Source organism: Cotesia typhae, unplaced genomic scaffold (assembly GCF_013202065.1).
Source record: "Cotesia typhae breed Kobodo isofemale line unplaced genomic scaffold, CoteBio_Ctyphae contig_4, whole genome shotgun sequence".
Lineage (NCBI taxonomy): Eukaryota > Metazoa > Arthropoda > Insecta > Hymenoptera > Braconidae > Cotesia > Cotesia typhae.
Genome location: NW_027423748.1, coordinates 5,460,231 through 5,475,303, shown reverse-complemented (window position 1 = coordinate 5,475,303; position 15,073 = coordinate 5,460,231). Strand labels below are relative to the sequence as shown.

Genomic DNA, 15,073 nt, shown 5'->3' with positions numbered 1-15,073 from the left:
AAGTTAGCCGACGTTTTTAATTTTTGGATTTATTTTATAATACTGAAGTTAGCCGTCAGCTGTTAATTTTAAAAATCTTTTTAACAAGTCAATTACAATAAAAAAATGCTTCCAAAAATTTTCACTTGTAATTTTTATTAATTTTCACATGTGAAACTTTTTGATAACATTTTTTTTCTATAATAATTAAATTGCTATAAAATTCTAAAAAAATTTTTAATATCTGTCAAGTTCAGTGTCATTTTATTTTCATTAATTAAATTAGAGCAAAAAAATATTTTGCAAAAATTGCACTTGCTGTTTTTAAATTTTTTTTACAAATGAAAAATTTTCTTAATTTTTTTTAAAATCATTTTTTCAATAAAAAAAATTGTTAAATGTCGGCTAACTTGATTTTCATAAAAGTAAAAAATAAATGAGTATTAATTGATTATATTTTTTAGCTCGAAAAACTATCATTGGATTTTGAAAAGGCTGAAAAACGAGCTAATAAGTCAGCAGACTACGTCCGCAAACTAAACGAAGTTATTATAAAATATGAAAGAGACATGAAAAATACCACAGCCTCTAGTCTATAACCTTGAGGTTATAATATAGTAAGTATAATCAAATGACAACTTTGTTGTTCAATTATTTGTTCGATTAATTGCACAATGAATATTTAATTCGAGCTTGAATGACAGCTTACGTCAACTAGTTGATTTAGGCATGACATTAAAGTAAGCAGTCACTTGATTATTTTTTATTTTTATTATTATTATTATTATTATTTTTTTTTTTTTTTAACAAATAAATTTGTTAAAAAAATTGCATTTGTAATTTCTAAAAATTTTGAAATGTCAATTTTTTTTCTAATTTTTTTTGTCATAATTTATTTGTTACAAAAATTTTTAAAATTATCAAATACTTGCTAAATTAATTTTGATGATTTAAGCTTTAAAAATCAGTTGACATACATCCTAAATTATTTTTATCGCCGTCGATAGGTTCGAGGACCCCGGTAGGGGCACAAATCCACGGGTCATTAGTTACTTTTTGCCAGTCGAATAATTTCATTGACAATTCTTTGAAAATCGGCTGGCTGGATGATTTATTAATGATATTATTCAACTCTTCCGGATCATATTTCAAGTCATACAATTCCCATTCGGGTCTATTGTAATAAGTCTTTAAGTTTTTAGTCCACCTCAGCGGCATATTTGAGCGAGTTCGATTTAATAAATCCTAAAAAAATATTTAAATTAATTTTTTAATTAACAATTTAATAGTGAATTATTAATGATGTTGAAATTGAGAGACATGTGATAATTTTCAAATTTTTTTATCGCATAAATTATAGCGAGAAAAATTTATTTAGAAAATTTCATCTTTAAAAGGTCTAAAAAATTATAGATGCAATTTTTTATAAATAATTTTCTAGACCTAGTTTATTTTTAAAGAAAAATTAAGAAATTATCAAGTGTCTGACAATTTCAGTGTCTTAATTATTCATTAAAAAGGTTCATTACTTGAAAAGTTGGAGACAAATAAAAGTCTTGATCAATTGGGAAAGGCATTCGATAATTCAAATTGTGAATCAATTTGTATCGTTTAGTTCTAGCGACACGCATTGGATAGTACATTGTTATTTCGTGGTGAGTTTGACTTGCAAATACTATTCCATCTTTTTCTACAGGTTCTAAAAATTTTTAAACTAATTAATATCAAGCTTAAATATTTCAGTATCATCACTGCAAGCGGAAGAATTCAAAACTACACGAAAAAAAGTAAACTGTAATAAATAATAATCGATTTATAATAAGTAATGATCAATTACTAAAAATTACTATTTCAAACAGTAAAATCGTAATTTTAATAATCATTATAAAAATTAGTTTGAAACTATAAAAATTAACTGGAATCAGAGTGAATTTTACAGTTTATTACTTTTTTCCGTGTATTGTCAAAAGAAGAAATCAAATTATTTCTTGCTCTTACCTTCAACCAAAAGCGATAAAAGAGATTTACCAGTCAACTTTATCTCATGAGTATCATAATTATAAGGATCCGCTTGATAACTTACATTAAACCAATCTAGTAAAGTAGGAGCGATATCAAGAAGCGAAGTCATACTATAAGTAACTTGATTCCTTCTATCTTTATGATACGGTGATGAAATAATCATCGGCTCAGCCATGCCGGGATCGTACAAATTAGTACGACCATTAGGAAAAGGTATCCCGTTGTCAGAAGTATAGATAACCAGAGTATCGTCTTTCAATCCAGCGTTCTCAAGTTCTTTTAAAACTAGCCCAACACCCTGGTCAAGTCGCGAAATAGTCGTATATTGAGCCGCTATGTCGCGTCTTGCAGCTTCTGTATCTTGGACAAAGTATGGCAGTTGGACCTGCTCCCATTGATAGTATATAGGACTCCAGTCGGGTATAGTGCCCATTCCTACATCTCCATTTCCGAATTTCTCGCAGAAATTACCGTACTCTGGATTAGTGTGGCCGCAACGATGCGGATCATGAAAAGCTACGTAAAGAAAAAATGATTGATTTGTTCTTTTGCTCTCTGCCAAGAATTCACGAACTAACAGCTTGATTTTAGTAATATTGCGACCGACTTGTAGTATTGAGTTGTTTTCTTCAGTTTGTGAATAATCAAATGAAAATACTTCACTTGGACCGACGTGTTTTTTTCCAATTATTCCTTTAAAAAATATAGTATTGAAATTAAGAAACATGGGACAATTTTTATAATTTTTTCAACAAATAAATTATAATAAGAAAAATTGATGATTATTTACAAGTGGGGTCAACCCCATTTTGGGTCATAAATAGGTGAAAAATTAACACTTTCAATTTTTTTTATTCTGCTTGTTTTTACGCCGTATTTATAATAAAAAATGTCGTGAAAGAAAAAAATAAAGAATTCGATAGTTTATTTTTTGTCTTCAAAAGTTGAAAAAAATTTTGGCTCATGTTTTTGAATGAAATTTCTATTATATCTTTTTTTGATAAATTTTTTTTAAAGTACATAAAAAAACGAACAGTTAAAAAAAAAAAAGATAAATTTCACAATTTTAGAAAAATTTATAAATTTTTTTGAAAATTTGTTAAAATTGTGATGATCAACTTTTTATTTTTTTTTTATCATAAAAAAATATATCAATAAAATTAAACAGAAATTTCGTTCAAAAAAATAAAAATAAAAATGTTAACCGTGATATCTGGATTATACTCATTGTAATCTGGATTATACTAGCTACTTTCTAAAAATTTTTTTTACTCATTATAATCTAGGATGACATCCAGTGTCATCTTGTTATTTTCGTGCACTTGTAAATATTTACCGAAAAATTTATTTTTTAAATTTCATTTTTAAAAGCTCTAAAAAATTATAATTGCAATTTTTAAAAATAATTTTCTAGACCCAGTTTATTTTTCAAGACAAATTAAAAAATAATCAAGTGACTGCTAATAATTTTATTGTCATTAAAAATTTCAAAATCAATCAAGTTAATTCATCAGATAAAAATTAGTAAATAAAATTTTCAATACCTGTTCGAATATGATTTTGTTTCAAAAGTTTCGGAAGACTCTGAACATTGTCAAATGATTGAAAATGATGGACGCCTTGATGTAATCCGTACATACCATTCTGGTGGCTCGGTAGACCGGTTAATATTGCAGACCGACTTGAAAGTTGATTTTTGATAAACTTAGTTTTAAATAATAAGCTAATTTAATTTAATTGAATTAATAGTTACCTTGGCGAACAGCTGCTAACTGAAGTATAAGCATTATTAAATATCAATCCTTCTTTAGCCAATTTGTCTAAATTTGGAGCCTGGCAAATTTTATTTCTGTATGAACGCATTTCAAATCCTGCATCATCAGCTGAAATTAAAAATATTTAAATAACATTAAGTGTTTAATTAAATAATTATATTAAAAATAAACAATAAAAATTACCTAACATCAATATGGCGTTACGAGGTGTTGCTTTAGAAATATTAATAAATAAATAGCACAACGTACTTATTAAAATCCACTTTGAAGACATTGTTCGTTGATTAATTACTCAAATAAAAAAATAAATGTTGAATAACTATTCAAAAGTGCGCATGCACACAGCGCTGTAACTGTAATTGTTTTCTTATCTTTTTTGTAGACTCGAAGTCACATCATGGGATCATTTGGAGTTGAAATTGATGTCACAAGATAAATAGATAGATATTTATAAAGAAGAAGTACTTACCATCGTACTTACCATCATTCTCTGGAGGATACGTGTATTGTAAGTACATACATTAAGTAAGTAAGTGTAGTCGTAGTTAGGGAATGTATCTATAAGAATTTATCTGCCACGTTGAGAACGTTTGTAAGCTTTTAAATCTTCAATTTTTGCTCCTTTCACTTCTCGAGTTTATTTTTATAAAATTGATATATTATCAACAATCCATGTGTATTTAATTACTAAACAATTACATAATTGTTCTTTTTAACCTTACGATTTACGGTACATATGTATAGGTTAAAGACATTTAAATCTTTTTAATCTATTTCTATATCTTTTTTTCAATTTATTGGACTTTAAACTTTTTTTTTGCAATCATACGATGATGAATTTAAATTAGCGATTGATTTTTTTATCCCCCCCCCCCCCATTAATTTGAGCCAGAGTTCATGTTGTTTAATCCGTTAATTTAAATATATACTTTATGGGTGTGGATGTTGCATGGATTTTCACGTGATTTTAATGATAAAATTAATGTAATGTTTCAGAGTGCTGACCAGAAATTTCACTACAATGTCTAAAAAAATTATTTGTTTATTTGATGTTGATGGTACTTTAACTAAACCACGCTTGGTAATTTTATTTTATTTAATAATTATTTAAATTAATTTGTAAACAATTAAAATATATTTTTTATTTTACAGAAAATTGAGCCGCATGTTGAAAAAACATTACACGAAATATCAAAAAAACAACAACTTGATCTAGCTGTTGTTGGTGGATCTGATTTAGAAAAAGTAAAAGAACAATTAGGCGGCAATGAAGTATTTAAAAAATTCAAATATGTATTCTCTGAAAACGGCCTTGTGGCTTACAAAGACGGCAAACAACTTCCGTCTGAGGTAATTAAATAATCACTATAATTTAAATTTTATAAATGTGTGATGTATTCGTTTATTAATAAATCAATTATCACTTATTTACAGTCAATTCAAAACTTCATAGGAGAAGATTCGCTACAAGATTTTATAAACTTCTGTCTGCGGTATATATCCGAATTAAAATTGCCTTTCAAACGTGGTACGTTCATCGAATTCCGGACAGGAATGATAAATGTATCGCCAGTGGGTCGCAATTGTAGTCAGAAAGAACGCTTACAATTTTACGAGTACGATAAGGAACATCATGTACGCGAAAAGTTCATCCAGGCTTTAAAAAAAGAGTTCTCAGATTTGGCACTGACTTACAGTATTGGCGGACAAATTTCATTCGACGTGTTTCCTATCGGCTGGGACAAAACATACTGCTTGCGTCATATTGACGAGTACGACGAGATTCACTTTTTCGGAGATAAAACACGAGAAGGTGGCAATGATTACGAGATTTATGAGAGCGATTTGACGGTCGGTCATCGCGTCTCAGGTCCAGAGGACACGCTTGAACAATTAAAAGTTCTTTGTGAAGTTCTTGATGAAAAACGTAGCAAAGAGTAGTCTGTACAGTATTTTTAATTATTTTATTAAATTGTAATTTTTTAATTTTTGACAAATATTTTTTTGTGATACAGAAAGCAGCAGACACCTGACAATTTTTTTTATTTCAAATAAATAAATTAAATTATTACACACTGAAAAAAAAAAAAAAATTCTTGACTGGAGTGTAAATTTTTTTGGCTTAAGAAAATATTAAAGAAGATTGAAAATTTCTTTAAAATTTTCCTTAAAATGTTTTTGGGTCAAGAATTTTTTTTTGTGCAGATGAAAAATTAAAAAAAATTGCACGTTAAAAATTTTTGATGAATTTTTTAAAATAGTTTTTTTTTTTTTTATATCAAATAAATTGTTTACACAAATATAAAAATTTTCAAGTATTGACGATTTATAGTATCATGATTTTTTATCAATCCGAGTCTGCCGATAAAAAATTTTGTCGTTTTGAAACAAAGTATTTATTAAAAGGATAACAGTTAACAGTGTGTTGTTAATTATATTTGTTGTTAAATTTATACATCATATATATTATCTGAGGAATTAAAAACATTTAATATATCACAGTAGTAGTGTAACGTAACAGAATTAATTATTTAAAATATAAAAATCAAAATAACAGAAATAATATAAAAAATAAATGAAAAACAATTACGTAATAATTATTTTTTACATTCCTCGGTAAATGGGAACACGTTTAGCAGAGAATGCCGCCAGTCCTTCGATTCTATCTTGCGTTTTCAGTAGTTTACTGTAATACTTTTTCTCTATTTTAAATCCATCTTCGATAGGCACTTCTATTCCTTGCGATATCGCAACTTTCGCCAATCTAGTCAATAATAAAAATTAATTAGTATAATAAAATGAAATAAAGTAATAAAAAAAAAAAAAAAAAAAAAAAAAAATTACCTAACACCAATAGGTCCATTGGGTAAAATTTCTCTAGCAATATCAAGAGCCGAATGGTAAGCAGCATCGCCTGTTTTATTTTGCTTAACAACATGATTAACTAATCCAATATTTTTAGCTTCTTCACCATCAATAATTCTCGAAGTATAAATAAGTTCTTTTGCCATTGCAGGTCCAACAATCCTTGGTAAACGGAGCGTGCCTCCAGCACCGGGAAAAATGGCCCATTTAGTCTCAACGAGGCCCATTTTGGCTTCACTAGCAGCAGTCCTGATATCCGAAGCAAGTCCCAGCTCCAATCCGCCTCCCAAGGCTGTACCGTCAATAGCCGCAATAACAGGTGCCGGCATTGTCTCAACACTTCTCATAAAACTACGAAGTGAATGGATAAATTGTTCTATTTGATCTTCAGTCATTTCAAACCGCTCCCGTAAATCAGCACCAGCAGAAAATATCTTCGGTACCAAGCTACGAATAATGAGCACCCGAACTTTCTCATCATTACGAATCTTATCAACGGCTTCAGTCAATTGGGCCACTAGATTTTTGCTGAAGGCATTCCTTGCCTCAGGACGATTAAGTCCCAAAACCGCTATTCCATTGTCTTTACCATCAAGATAACTCAATCTTACTTCTTTATTAGTATTACTTCTGCTATTTACTTTTAATTCACCTTCCGTCATTACTTTAGCAGACATTTGTCGGATTAATGATACACTATTAACCATTTTGGTGGTTTTTAATCTTGACATCAACGATACCATGATGATTAATTTAATTTAAGATCTTACAGAAAATCAAAGATTTGAAATTTTTTAAAAATTGATGAAAAAAAATATTTAAATATTATTACAATTTACGGTAGAATATAAATTATTTTCGCTACTGTTATATTATAAGATAACGTAAAATATATAGTAAATAATATTAATGATTACCAGTCAGCGAACGTATAGAGTATTACTAAAAGTGCTGAGTTATCGTATGTCTTGACGGGTTCGCAGTCGCGACTTAACTTTATTTTATATTATTTTTTAATGGTGGGGATTACACATAACATATATGTTAACCGTTTGCTGATGTGATGTGGTAACTAAACAAACGCACAGATACTTATAAATTACAAACAATATGCTTATTACTTATTACTATTATTATCATTATTATTTTTTTTAGTTATAATAGATGATTATGTAGTAGCTTTTATCGATGCACTGCTATCACATAGATACACATATACTTCTTTACTTTTTATGGTCGTATATGTTTTGTCATCTATGAGTTTTTACGATAAAAATACATTCATACTTTTATGTACATATATACACTACATTTGCATTTAATGTATGATTTTAATTGTGTAAGATTACAAGGTCGATGAAGACTAAGCAATTATCTCTTGAGATTGTAATTTTTAAACATATTTTTTGTAACTATTATCATTTTACAGATAAAAAAGTATCTTTTATTTTCCAAAATCAAGTTCAGTCTCCTGATAAACACTTATCAAATACATGTATATATTTATATATTAATGATATTCGATAAATAGTATTACAATAACATAAAAATAAATATGATAGACTATTTACAGAGTTAGCTGGCAGAAATCAACGTAAGATATTTTAATAAATAAATAAATAAATAAATAATTGATTATTAAAAAAATAAAAATTTTTGAGATTTATGAGAATAATGATATTTCAGGTGTTGGTGGTGGCCGAAGCATCGACCGTGTTGCAGATGAAAGCTTCTGCGAGACTAAGTGCGCGATGTGCGATGACCTTCGCCAGACAAATTCGCGAGTACGGTCGTGATCATCTGGACTGTCAACGCGTACCTAGTAAAAATATTTTTTAAATAAATTAATAAACTTAAAATAAATTTTTTGTTGTTGCAGCTACTAATATTATTATTTTAGTACCTGCTTGGGTTGAAGAACACGAATGGAATGCAGAGTCGCCGCTCCGCCATTCAGCACACGTAGACTCAATTTTCCTGACATCTCAGCGGTAGTTGCAGTAGCGCTTCTTAATTCTTTTTAGCGGCTCTTCCGAACTCTTTTTCAACTTTCAATACCAGTGGCCCCAAATTGAATTTAGTCCTAATTGTAGTGTGGTCGCTCATCATATTAACAGACACGTCCCCAGCTCTTTTGAGCGATGACAATCCGTACAGAGTTGCTCGGGCCCGAGATTTCTGCTTTGGTTTATTTTGTTTAAGCTAAAAAAAAAAAAAAAAAAAAAAATTCTCATTATAAATGACAAGGATTTATTAGTTTGATTAATGAATTTCTTAATTACTTTGTTTTTACTGGATGTTCCTTTGACGCCAGTCTTGGATTTTGTTTTATTTTTACTCGAGCCAGACTTTTTTTTGCTGTCTTTAACGATTGATCCTCGACTGGTTGTTTGTTGTTCGCTGGGAGTGTTAATCAAAGGTGTGGTCTCGGTTGTCATTACTTCTATTTCTGGCGCAGTCGTTGACCCCTAAAACAATTTAAGAAATTAATTATAAATAAATTTAATTATCTTTATAAATATAATCCCGAAATCAACAAACGTTATACAATTTTTAAAATTTTTACAACAATTCAATTTAAATGTAAAAAATTTAGCGAAAAATTCCACATGCAGAAATTTAAAAAAATTACAATAAATTAAAAAAAAATTTTTTTATAATAATTTACATCAAGCAAATAAGAAAATTCGGTAATTATTTACAAGTGGGATCAACTCATGCTGGGCCATTTTTTTTTTTTTTTTTTTTTAAACAAAATTAGTTAATTTTTTTTTTTTATATACTTTAAAAAAAGATAAAATATAAATTTTATCCAAAAACGTGAAAGCCAAAATTTTTTTCAACTTTTCAAAGCAAAAAAAAATTTTAAATGATTAATTTTTAACTTAGTTATGGCTCAAAATAGAGTTGACTCCACTTGTAAATAATTACTGAAAATTTTATTCAACAAATAGTAATTTAAAAAAATAAAATTCATGAAAAATAAAAATTTAATAATCCAAAATTAAAAACAAGTGATAATTGACTAAAAAAGTAATTAACACACTTACAATAATATTTGAATCAACAGAAGTCGCCTCGACAGTCTCTCCTTTACTTTTCCTAGTTTTGCTGTTAGTAGTCTTCTTTTTCTTCTTCTTAGTCTTGTTAGTTTTATTAGAAGGAGTTGGATTGGTGAGCTTGACCGTCACGGGATCATAATTTTCCTTGAGAATTTTATTAATCCTCCCAAGAATATTGTCAACAAATTTATTGTACTTGGAGACGTAGATCGCCGATACATCACCAGGAGTCCCGGGCTCGAAGGCACCTGCGAAAATTTATCAATGATGATAATGATCCGAAAGAATATTAATTCCCAGCCCGGCCTTGTCCTTATTATTGAGAGGTCACGCGTTCAAACGGTGACCTCCTTTCGCCCTTAAAAGAAAGCCAGAACCAGTGAGCTCGCAAACAGAGCACCAGCAGCAGGAGTTTAACAGGAGTAACCCGTGCACTAGATGAAGAGTATACCAGGCAGTGTACAGTAGTGTGGGATTGTCAGGTAAGGAAAATTATGGAACCTACTTATGCAGAGCCAACAATGTTAACGGGCCCGGAATAATCTCTTGACCAAACTGGTATCCAGATGTGGGTCATTGGCTGTAACTGGCAACAACCAACAGGCTTGTCGGTCGTTTCCGCGTTCAGTTTCTCCTACTCGACACTCAACTAATATAAGAGTTATTCGGAGAATTATTTATATAAATAACAACAACCCAAACAAGCCTCTGAACATCCGACCCTTTTGATATGTACAAGATCGTGCATCATCTTTAGTAGGTCAGGGTCGTACGTTCCATGTTACTCCGGGTTACTGGCCTCATTTCTTCGCGGACCAATGGATCCACCGATACTACATGACACCAAGAGCTGGTGAAAGCTCATTACTAATTCATATTCAACAAATCGGTCTACCACGCCCATCATTTACTTTCTTCTTCTTCTTCTTCGTCTTCTTATTTTTCTTCTTTGACTTGTTCCTTTTTCTTCTCACAGTTCTTGATCATCTTCTTCACAATAACTTATAAATACACTATACATATATTTATATATAAAATAAAATAAAATAAAATAAAATAAAATAGTTAATTTATAAACAAGCATTCCCATTTAGTTTAACCCAACTACAAACTAATTGGTAAATTATGATAATGGATTTAATATTTTACAGGAAATATGAAAGATGAGTCGAGATATTTGTCGAGTATGGTTCTGTCCAGGTACACTTTGTTACAGTCTGTCACCCGATTGTCTACAGCTATTTATTAAATTCATTTTGTTTTTAATAAAAAAAGCCTAAGGAAGTTAACAAGCTAATTAAACGAAGCTGAAGCTAAAGCTTTGGCAATTATTAAAACGATTAATAAAGATCTACTACAATGACATTAATAAATAAAAAAAAAAAAAATAAATAAATAAACAAAGGAAGAAAGTTACATTAGAATGCTCGAGCATTCGGCACGTCACGTAGGGTCTTCTACTGTAACACCGAGTATCTGGACACGAACCGTATCAATAAGAACCAAACACAATTTTTAAAGATTCATAATTTATATTTTTTAACTTATTTTTTTTTTCTTTTTTTGTTTTTATCATTTAACTCCGAATTAAAGAGAAAAAAAAAACAACTATACAATATATCAATTTGATTCCATAATACGGGTATTATAACATTTGTTTGCTTTCTTATAAATTTTTTGATGTTATCTTTTACAGTCTAAATAATTATTTTATTATTTTTGAGTGCACTGATGAGTATTATCTCCTCGGAAAAAAAATTTCACACGCGCACTCGCACCCGTGCCTCCACACATTATTTAATACGCGACAAGTTTTATTGTTCGAGGAGAAAATACTGGGGTCGTTTTTTAAATAAATAAATAAATGAGTACAAATATATGTTTAGAAAAAAAAAATATACGTGACGTCGCCAAAGCTGGCATTTTAACGCTACTCCCTCTCTCCACTACCCGGAAGAAAGAAATCGCGTTTTTTGATTAATTAATAAAAAAAAAAAATAATAATAAATAATAAAGTACTACAATTTATATTAATACGAGCTGAATTCCCGAGGACATGAGGATGAAAAGCAAGACAATCGAATTATCACTAACAATATAATAAATAGATAAATAAATAATAATAAATAAATAGTAAGATTATTTAATAGTAATTGAAGAAATAAAAGATAGTCTTGTAAGTAGCGATAAACCTCGGGAATCTCTCGTTTGATATGAGATTGCAGGCGCTTATGAAACATGCGACATCTTTAGAAAGACAGTGCCGATAAACTCGACACGTAAATTAAAAAAAATTTATAGTATTATCATTTAATTATTAATTAATTAATTAGTTGGATTGAATTGATTTTACGGTTGAAGAAATGTAAAAGAAATATTAAATAAAAATAAATAAACAAAAAATTAAAGATAATTAAAAAAAAAAATTATTTAGGCGAGGTTTTTTTTTGGAGGCTCGAAATGCGCGCGTGATGATGCTTACGCGACCGTTTGTTGTTAGTGTGTTTCTTTGTCTTGCCCTTGAACTCACGTGCACTTCGACCGAGTTCGGGAATACCATCATCATCATCGTCATCATCATCATCATCATCATCATCATCATCATCATCCTCTTCATCTTCGTCATCGTCAACGTCACCAAGAGCGTCAAGGTCATCGCCGTCATCGTCGTCATCGTCGTCATTGTCCGCGGTATCCTGAACGACAGGCGATGACTGTAAAGTTTGATGAACGTTTGCAGATTGTGGTTGAATTTCGCCACCTTCAATAGTAGATGCCGCTTGGCCCTCTGGTACCACATCCGGAACTTCTTCCGCTGTTTCATCGTACGTTACAGCAGCATCCGATGACTGTTGAAGTGAATCTGCTGATTGCTCAGCAAGTACCGCGCCTTCCTCGGCTACATTTAAGTCTGCTTGAACAGCCGCTGGGATAACTGGTGCCTGAGGCGCTTGAACTGGACTTGCTGGTTTTATTGGCTCTACAACTGGTCTAGTATCATCGTCATCGTCGTCATCATCTTCATCTCCTAATAAAATATTATTATTATTAATATAATTATTTTTATTGATTTTTTTAAATAATTTACACTATCAATCATCTGAACTTTTTAGGGATGTGAAAAAATTTTTATAAATTTAATGTTTCAATTGATAGAAAAAAAATTATTTTTAATATGAATAATTAAAAAAAAAAAAAAAAAAAAAAATTATAAAAATTAAAAAAAAAAACTTTTTGTATTACTTTAAAACAAAAAATTTCTTGATAAATGAAGAAAAAAAATTATTTTACACTATTTTTTTAAAGATATACCCGTAGAGAAAATTTTAACTTTATATATATTTACTAAATAATTATATTGATTATTAATACACTAAATATTGACTTAAGATAAAAATTGACTACCAGTAAGACAAGTAGGCCAAAGTAAACCAAGTAGAACACGCGCTTGAATTATGTTAATTCGTGCGAGCCGAAGCTTCGAGTACCGTTAGTCCAAAGAAATAACTTATACAAATATAACGGAGATTAATTTCTTACCTCCAAGAATGTCATCAATGAAACGCTCCAGGTAGTCATCGTCGTCATCGTCATCATCATCATCATCATCTTCTTCGCCTTTAGTGCCTCCACTCGGGGTGTCATCATCTTCATCGTCGTCGTCGTCGTCATCGTCATCGTCATCTACCAGTGCTGTTGGGTCGGGTAGTTCGTCTTCATCGTCATCATCATCATCATCATCATCGTCGTCATCGGCTGCAGTTCCGCCAGACTGACGAGCTGACACGACAGCAGGCGTGTCTTTGGTTTCTTTGCTCTTGGTCGGGGCAACTCTGTTGTCACCGACGCCAGGAAGTGGTGAAGAATTGATAAACGCTATGCAGCTTACAAATAGCACCAGTATCACCGCCACGTTCTTCATGGCTCTGAAAATATACTTTTTTTTTTTATTTCTACACTTAATTACATACTTATTAATGCTAATTGTCAGTTACATATGTATCATTTTATTTTTTTTTTAATATTAGTAATTTTACTAATAAGAATGCTTGATATGGTGATTAAGAATAAGGAAGTGGGCAGGACCAAACGGTACGCAGGTCAAATTCCCACTATTTTAACTGGGAATTAAGTAGTTGAATTATTTTTCACGACAGTGTTAACACTCAATGATTAAAAAATTATTTTCAACACTTGCAAAAACACAAACTTGTTAAATTTTTAAAAAATATTTTAGATGATTCCAAACTCACCTCGTCTCTTGTAAAATAACAGTCCAAAAAATTAAAACTAAATTTCACAGACGAGACCTTCTCCGTATCAGTCAAAAAGAAAACGAACCAAGAAATTTCAAGATCGAGAGAATCACCTTCGTTCTACGGAGGTGAGAGTGTGAAACAGGCGAGCAACTGTCCGGAATGGCTCTTATATCTCCACTCCATACTCCTCTTCCTTCCTTCCACTGGGTTACAACCAACCTGGAAGGAATTATTTGTTGCTAAGACTACCTTTGCAATTATTCTCTCGTTCTCTTTTATTTTTAAATTTCTATTGTCGATATTCTTATTATCAACGACATTGTTTACATCTTTAGCATTACATCTTCTTCGCATATTTTACTGTTACGCTATTTTCCGATTGTCTGGTTAATCACTTCAATTATGTTACGTTGATGGACATTTATCAATTCACCTGTAAATAAATAGATAAATGAAAGAATGAATGAATTTATAAATTACTGGACAATTATTTAAAGCAGTTAATTTATTGATGGCTAAAAAAAAAAGAAAAGTAAAATCTACCTGGCGCGTCTAACTGTAAATTCGAGTGTCCACTTAACAGTGAGACTCAAACAAGTGATGATTCTCTTTCGTGATCATAAAAAAACGTCACAAAGCCTGTGAAATATTACAAATACTTGTTAGATACTCGTTTTATTAGTTTACTATTATAACTATTATAATAGTAATAGCTTATTAAAAATTTCGGTAGACGTTGACGATCCTTAATGCTTAACCTACATTTAGTTTGACAAAAAAATTTCACGCTTACCTTCATCTCGATTTCTTTCGAGTATCGGGATTGTTTATTACTTTACTCATTTAATTGCTTGCAATATAATTCTTCAAGATGATCATGATTCTGATTTCTGTCCTATACATGTAATTAAGTTAAACATACAGATTTCCTTTTTGATAATAATTATTAATATTTGTGTTTTTTTATTACCTGCTCGATTTCCGATTTTTTTTTTTTTTTTTTTTTTTTTTGATCGTTTTAGCAAATCTCCTGAAGCTGTAATGTAACATTGGAAGCTTCCCCAGCATTCAGCTTCACATACAACCATTTGGTATATAGGATTTGGTGTCA

The 15,073-nt window shown here is 30.2% G+C and overlaps 4 protein-coding genes and 1 long non-coding RNA gene across 8 annotated transcripts; 2 read left to right on the top strand and 3 right to left on the bottom strand.

Annotated features, from left to right (window-relative positions):
- Nucleotides 1-580: 580 nt before the first annotated feature.
- Pmm2 (phosphomannomutase) lies at nt 581-5,869 on the top strand. 4 transcript variants are annotated; one of them, XM_074242678.1, is made up of 5 exons: nt 581-596; nt 4,159-4,284; nt 4,773-4,857; nt 4,929-5,126; nt 5,211-5,869. In XM_074242678.1, exons 3-5 carry the CDS (start codon nt 4,798-4,800, stop codon nt 5,715-5,717), a joined length of 765 nt encoding a protein of 254 aa, XP_074098779.1. In that variant the 5' UTR covers nt 581-596; nt 4,159-4,284; nt 4,773-4,797; the 3' UTR covers nt 5,718-5,869. The 4 variants fall into 4 exon arrangements, with proteins under 4 accessions (XP_074098779.1, XP_074098780.1, XP_074098782.1 ...); XM_074242679.1 differs by lacking the exon at nt 581-596 and adding an exon at nt 1,616-1,634; XM_074242681.1 differs by lacking the exon at nt 581-596 and having other exon boundaries at nt 4,159-4,301.
- Nucleotides 613-4,151, bottom strand: Sgsh (N-sulfoglucosamine sulfohydrolase). Its single transcript, XM_074242654.1, has 6 exons — nt 3,960-4,151; nt 3,755-3,884; nt 3,546-3,682; nt 1,978-2,694; nt 1,509-1,678; nt 613-1,224 (listed from the first exon to the last, which is right to left on the bottom strand). Exons 1-6 carry the CDS (start codon nt 4,048-4,050, stop codon nt 937-939), a joined length of 1,533 nt encoding a protein of 510 aa, XP_074098755.1. The 5' UTR covers nt 4,051-4,151; the 3' UTR covers nt 613-936.
- Nucleotides 5,870-6,149: 280 nt separating the features above from the next.
- Nucleotides 6,150-7,531, bottom strand: LOC141527267 (methylglutaconyl-CoA hydratase, mitochondrial). The gene is made up of 2 exons (XM_074242668.1): nt 6,621-7,531; nt 6,150-6,540 (listed from the first exon to the last, which is right to left on the bottom strand). Exons 1-2 carry the CDS (start codon nt 7,382-7,384, stop codon nt 6,381-6,383), a joined length of 924 nt encoding a protein of 307 aa, XP_074098769.1. The 5' UTR covers nt 7,385-7,531; the 3' UTR covers nt 6,150-6,380.
- An 82-nt stretch (nt 7,532-7,613) lies between these two features.
- On the top strand, nt 7,614-8,680 carry LOC141527287 (uncharacterized). Its single transcript, XR_012479170.1, has 4 exons — nt 7,614-7,709; nt 8,071-8,235; nt 8,328-8,463; nt 8,542-8,680. It is a non-coding gene; the product is annotated as an uncharacterized LOC141527287 (long non-coding RNA).
- Nucleotides 8,235-14,878, bottom strand: LOC141527254 (uncharacterized). The gene is given in 10 exon segments (XM_074242640.1): nt 8,235-8,460; nt 8,545-8,663; nt 8,666-8,843; nt 8,924-9,109; nt 9,692-9,951; nt 12,465-12,731; nt 13,244-13,629; nt 13,957-14,395; nt 14,506-14,601; nt 14,756-14,878. Coding segments are annotated over 7 exon segments (1,548 nt in total). The 5' UTR covers nt 13,626-13,629; nt 13,957-14,395; nt 14,506-14,601; nt 14,756-14,878; the 3' UTR covers nt 8,235-8,304.
- Nucleotides 14,879-15,073: the final 195 nt, after the last annotated feature.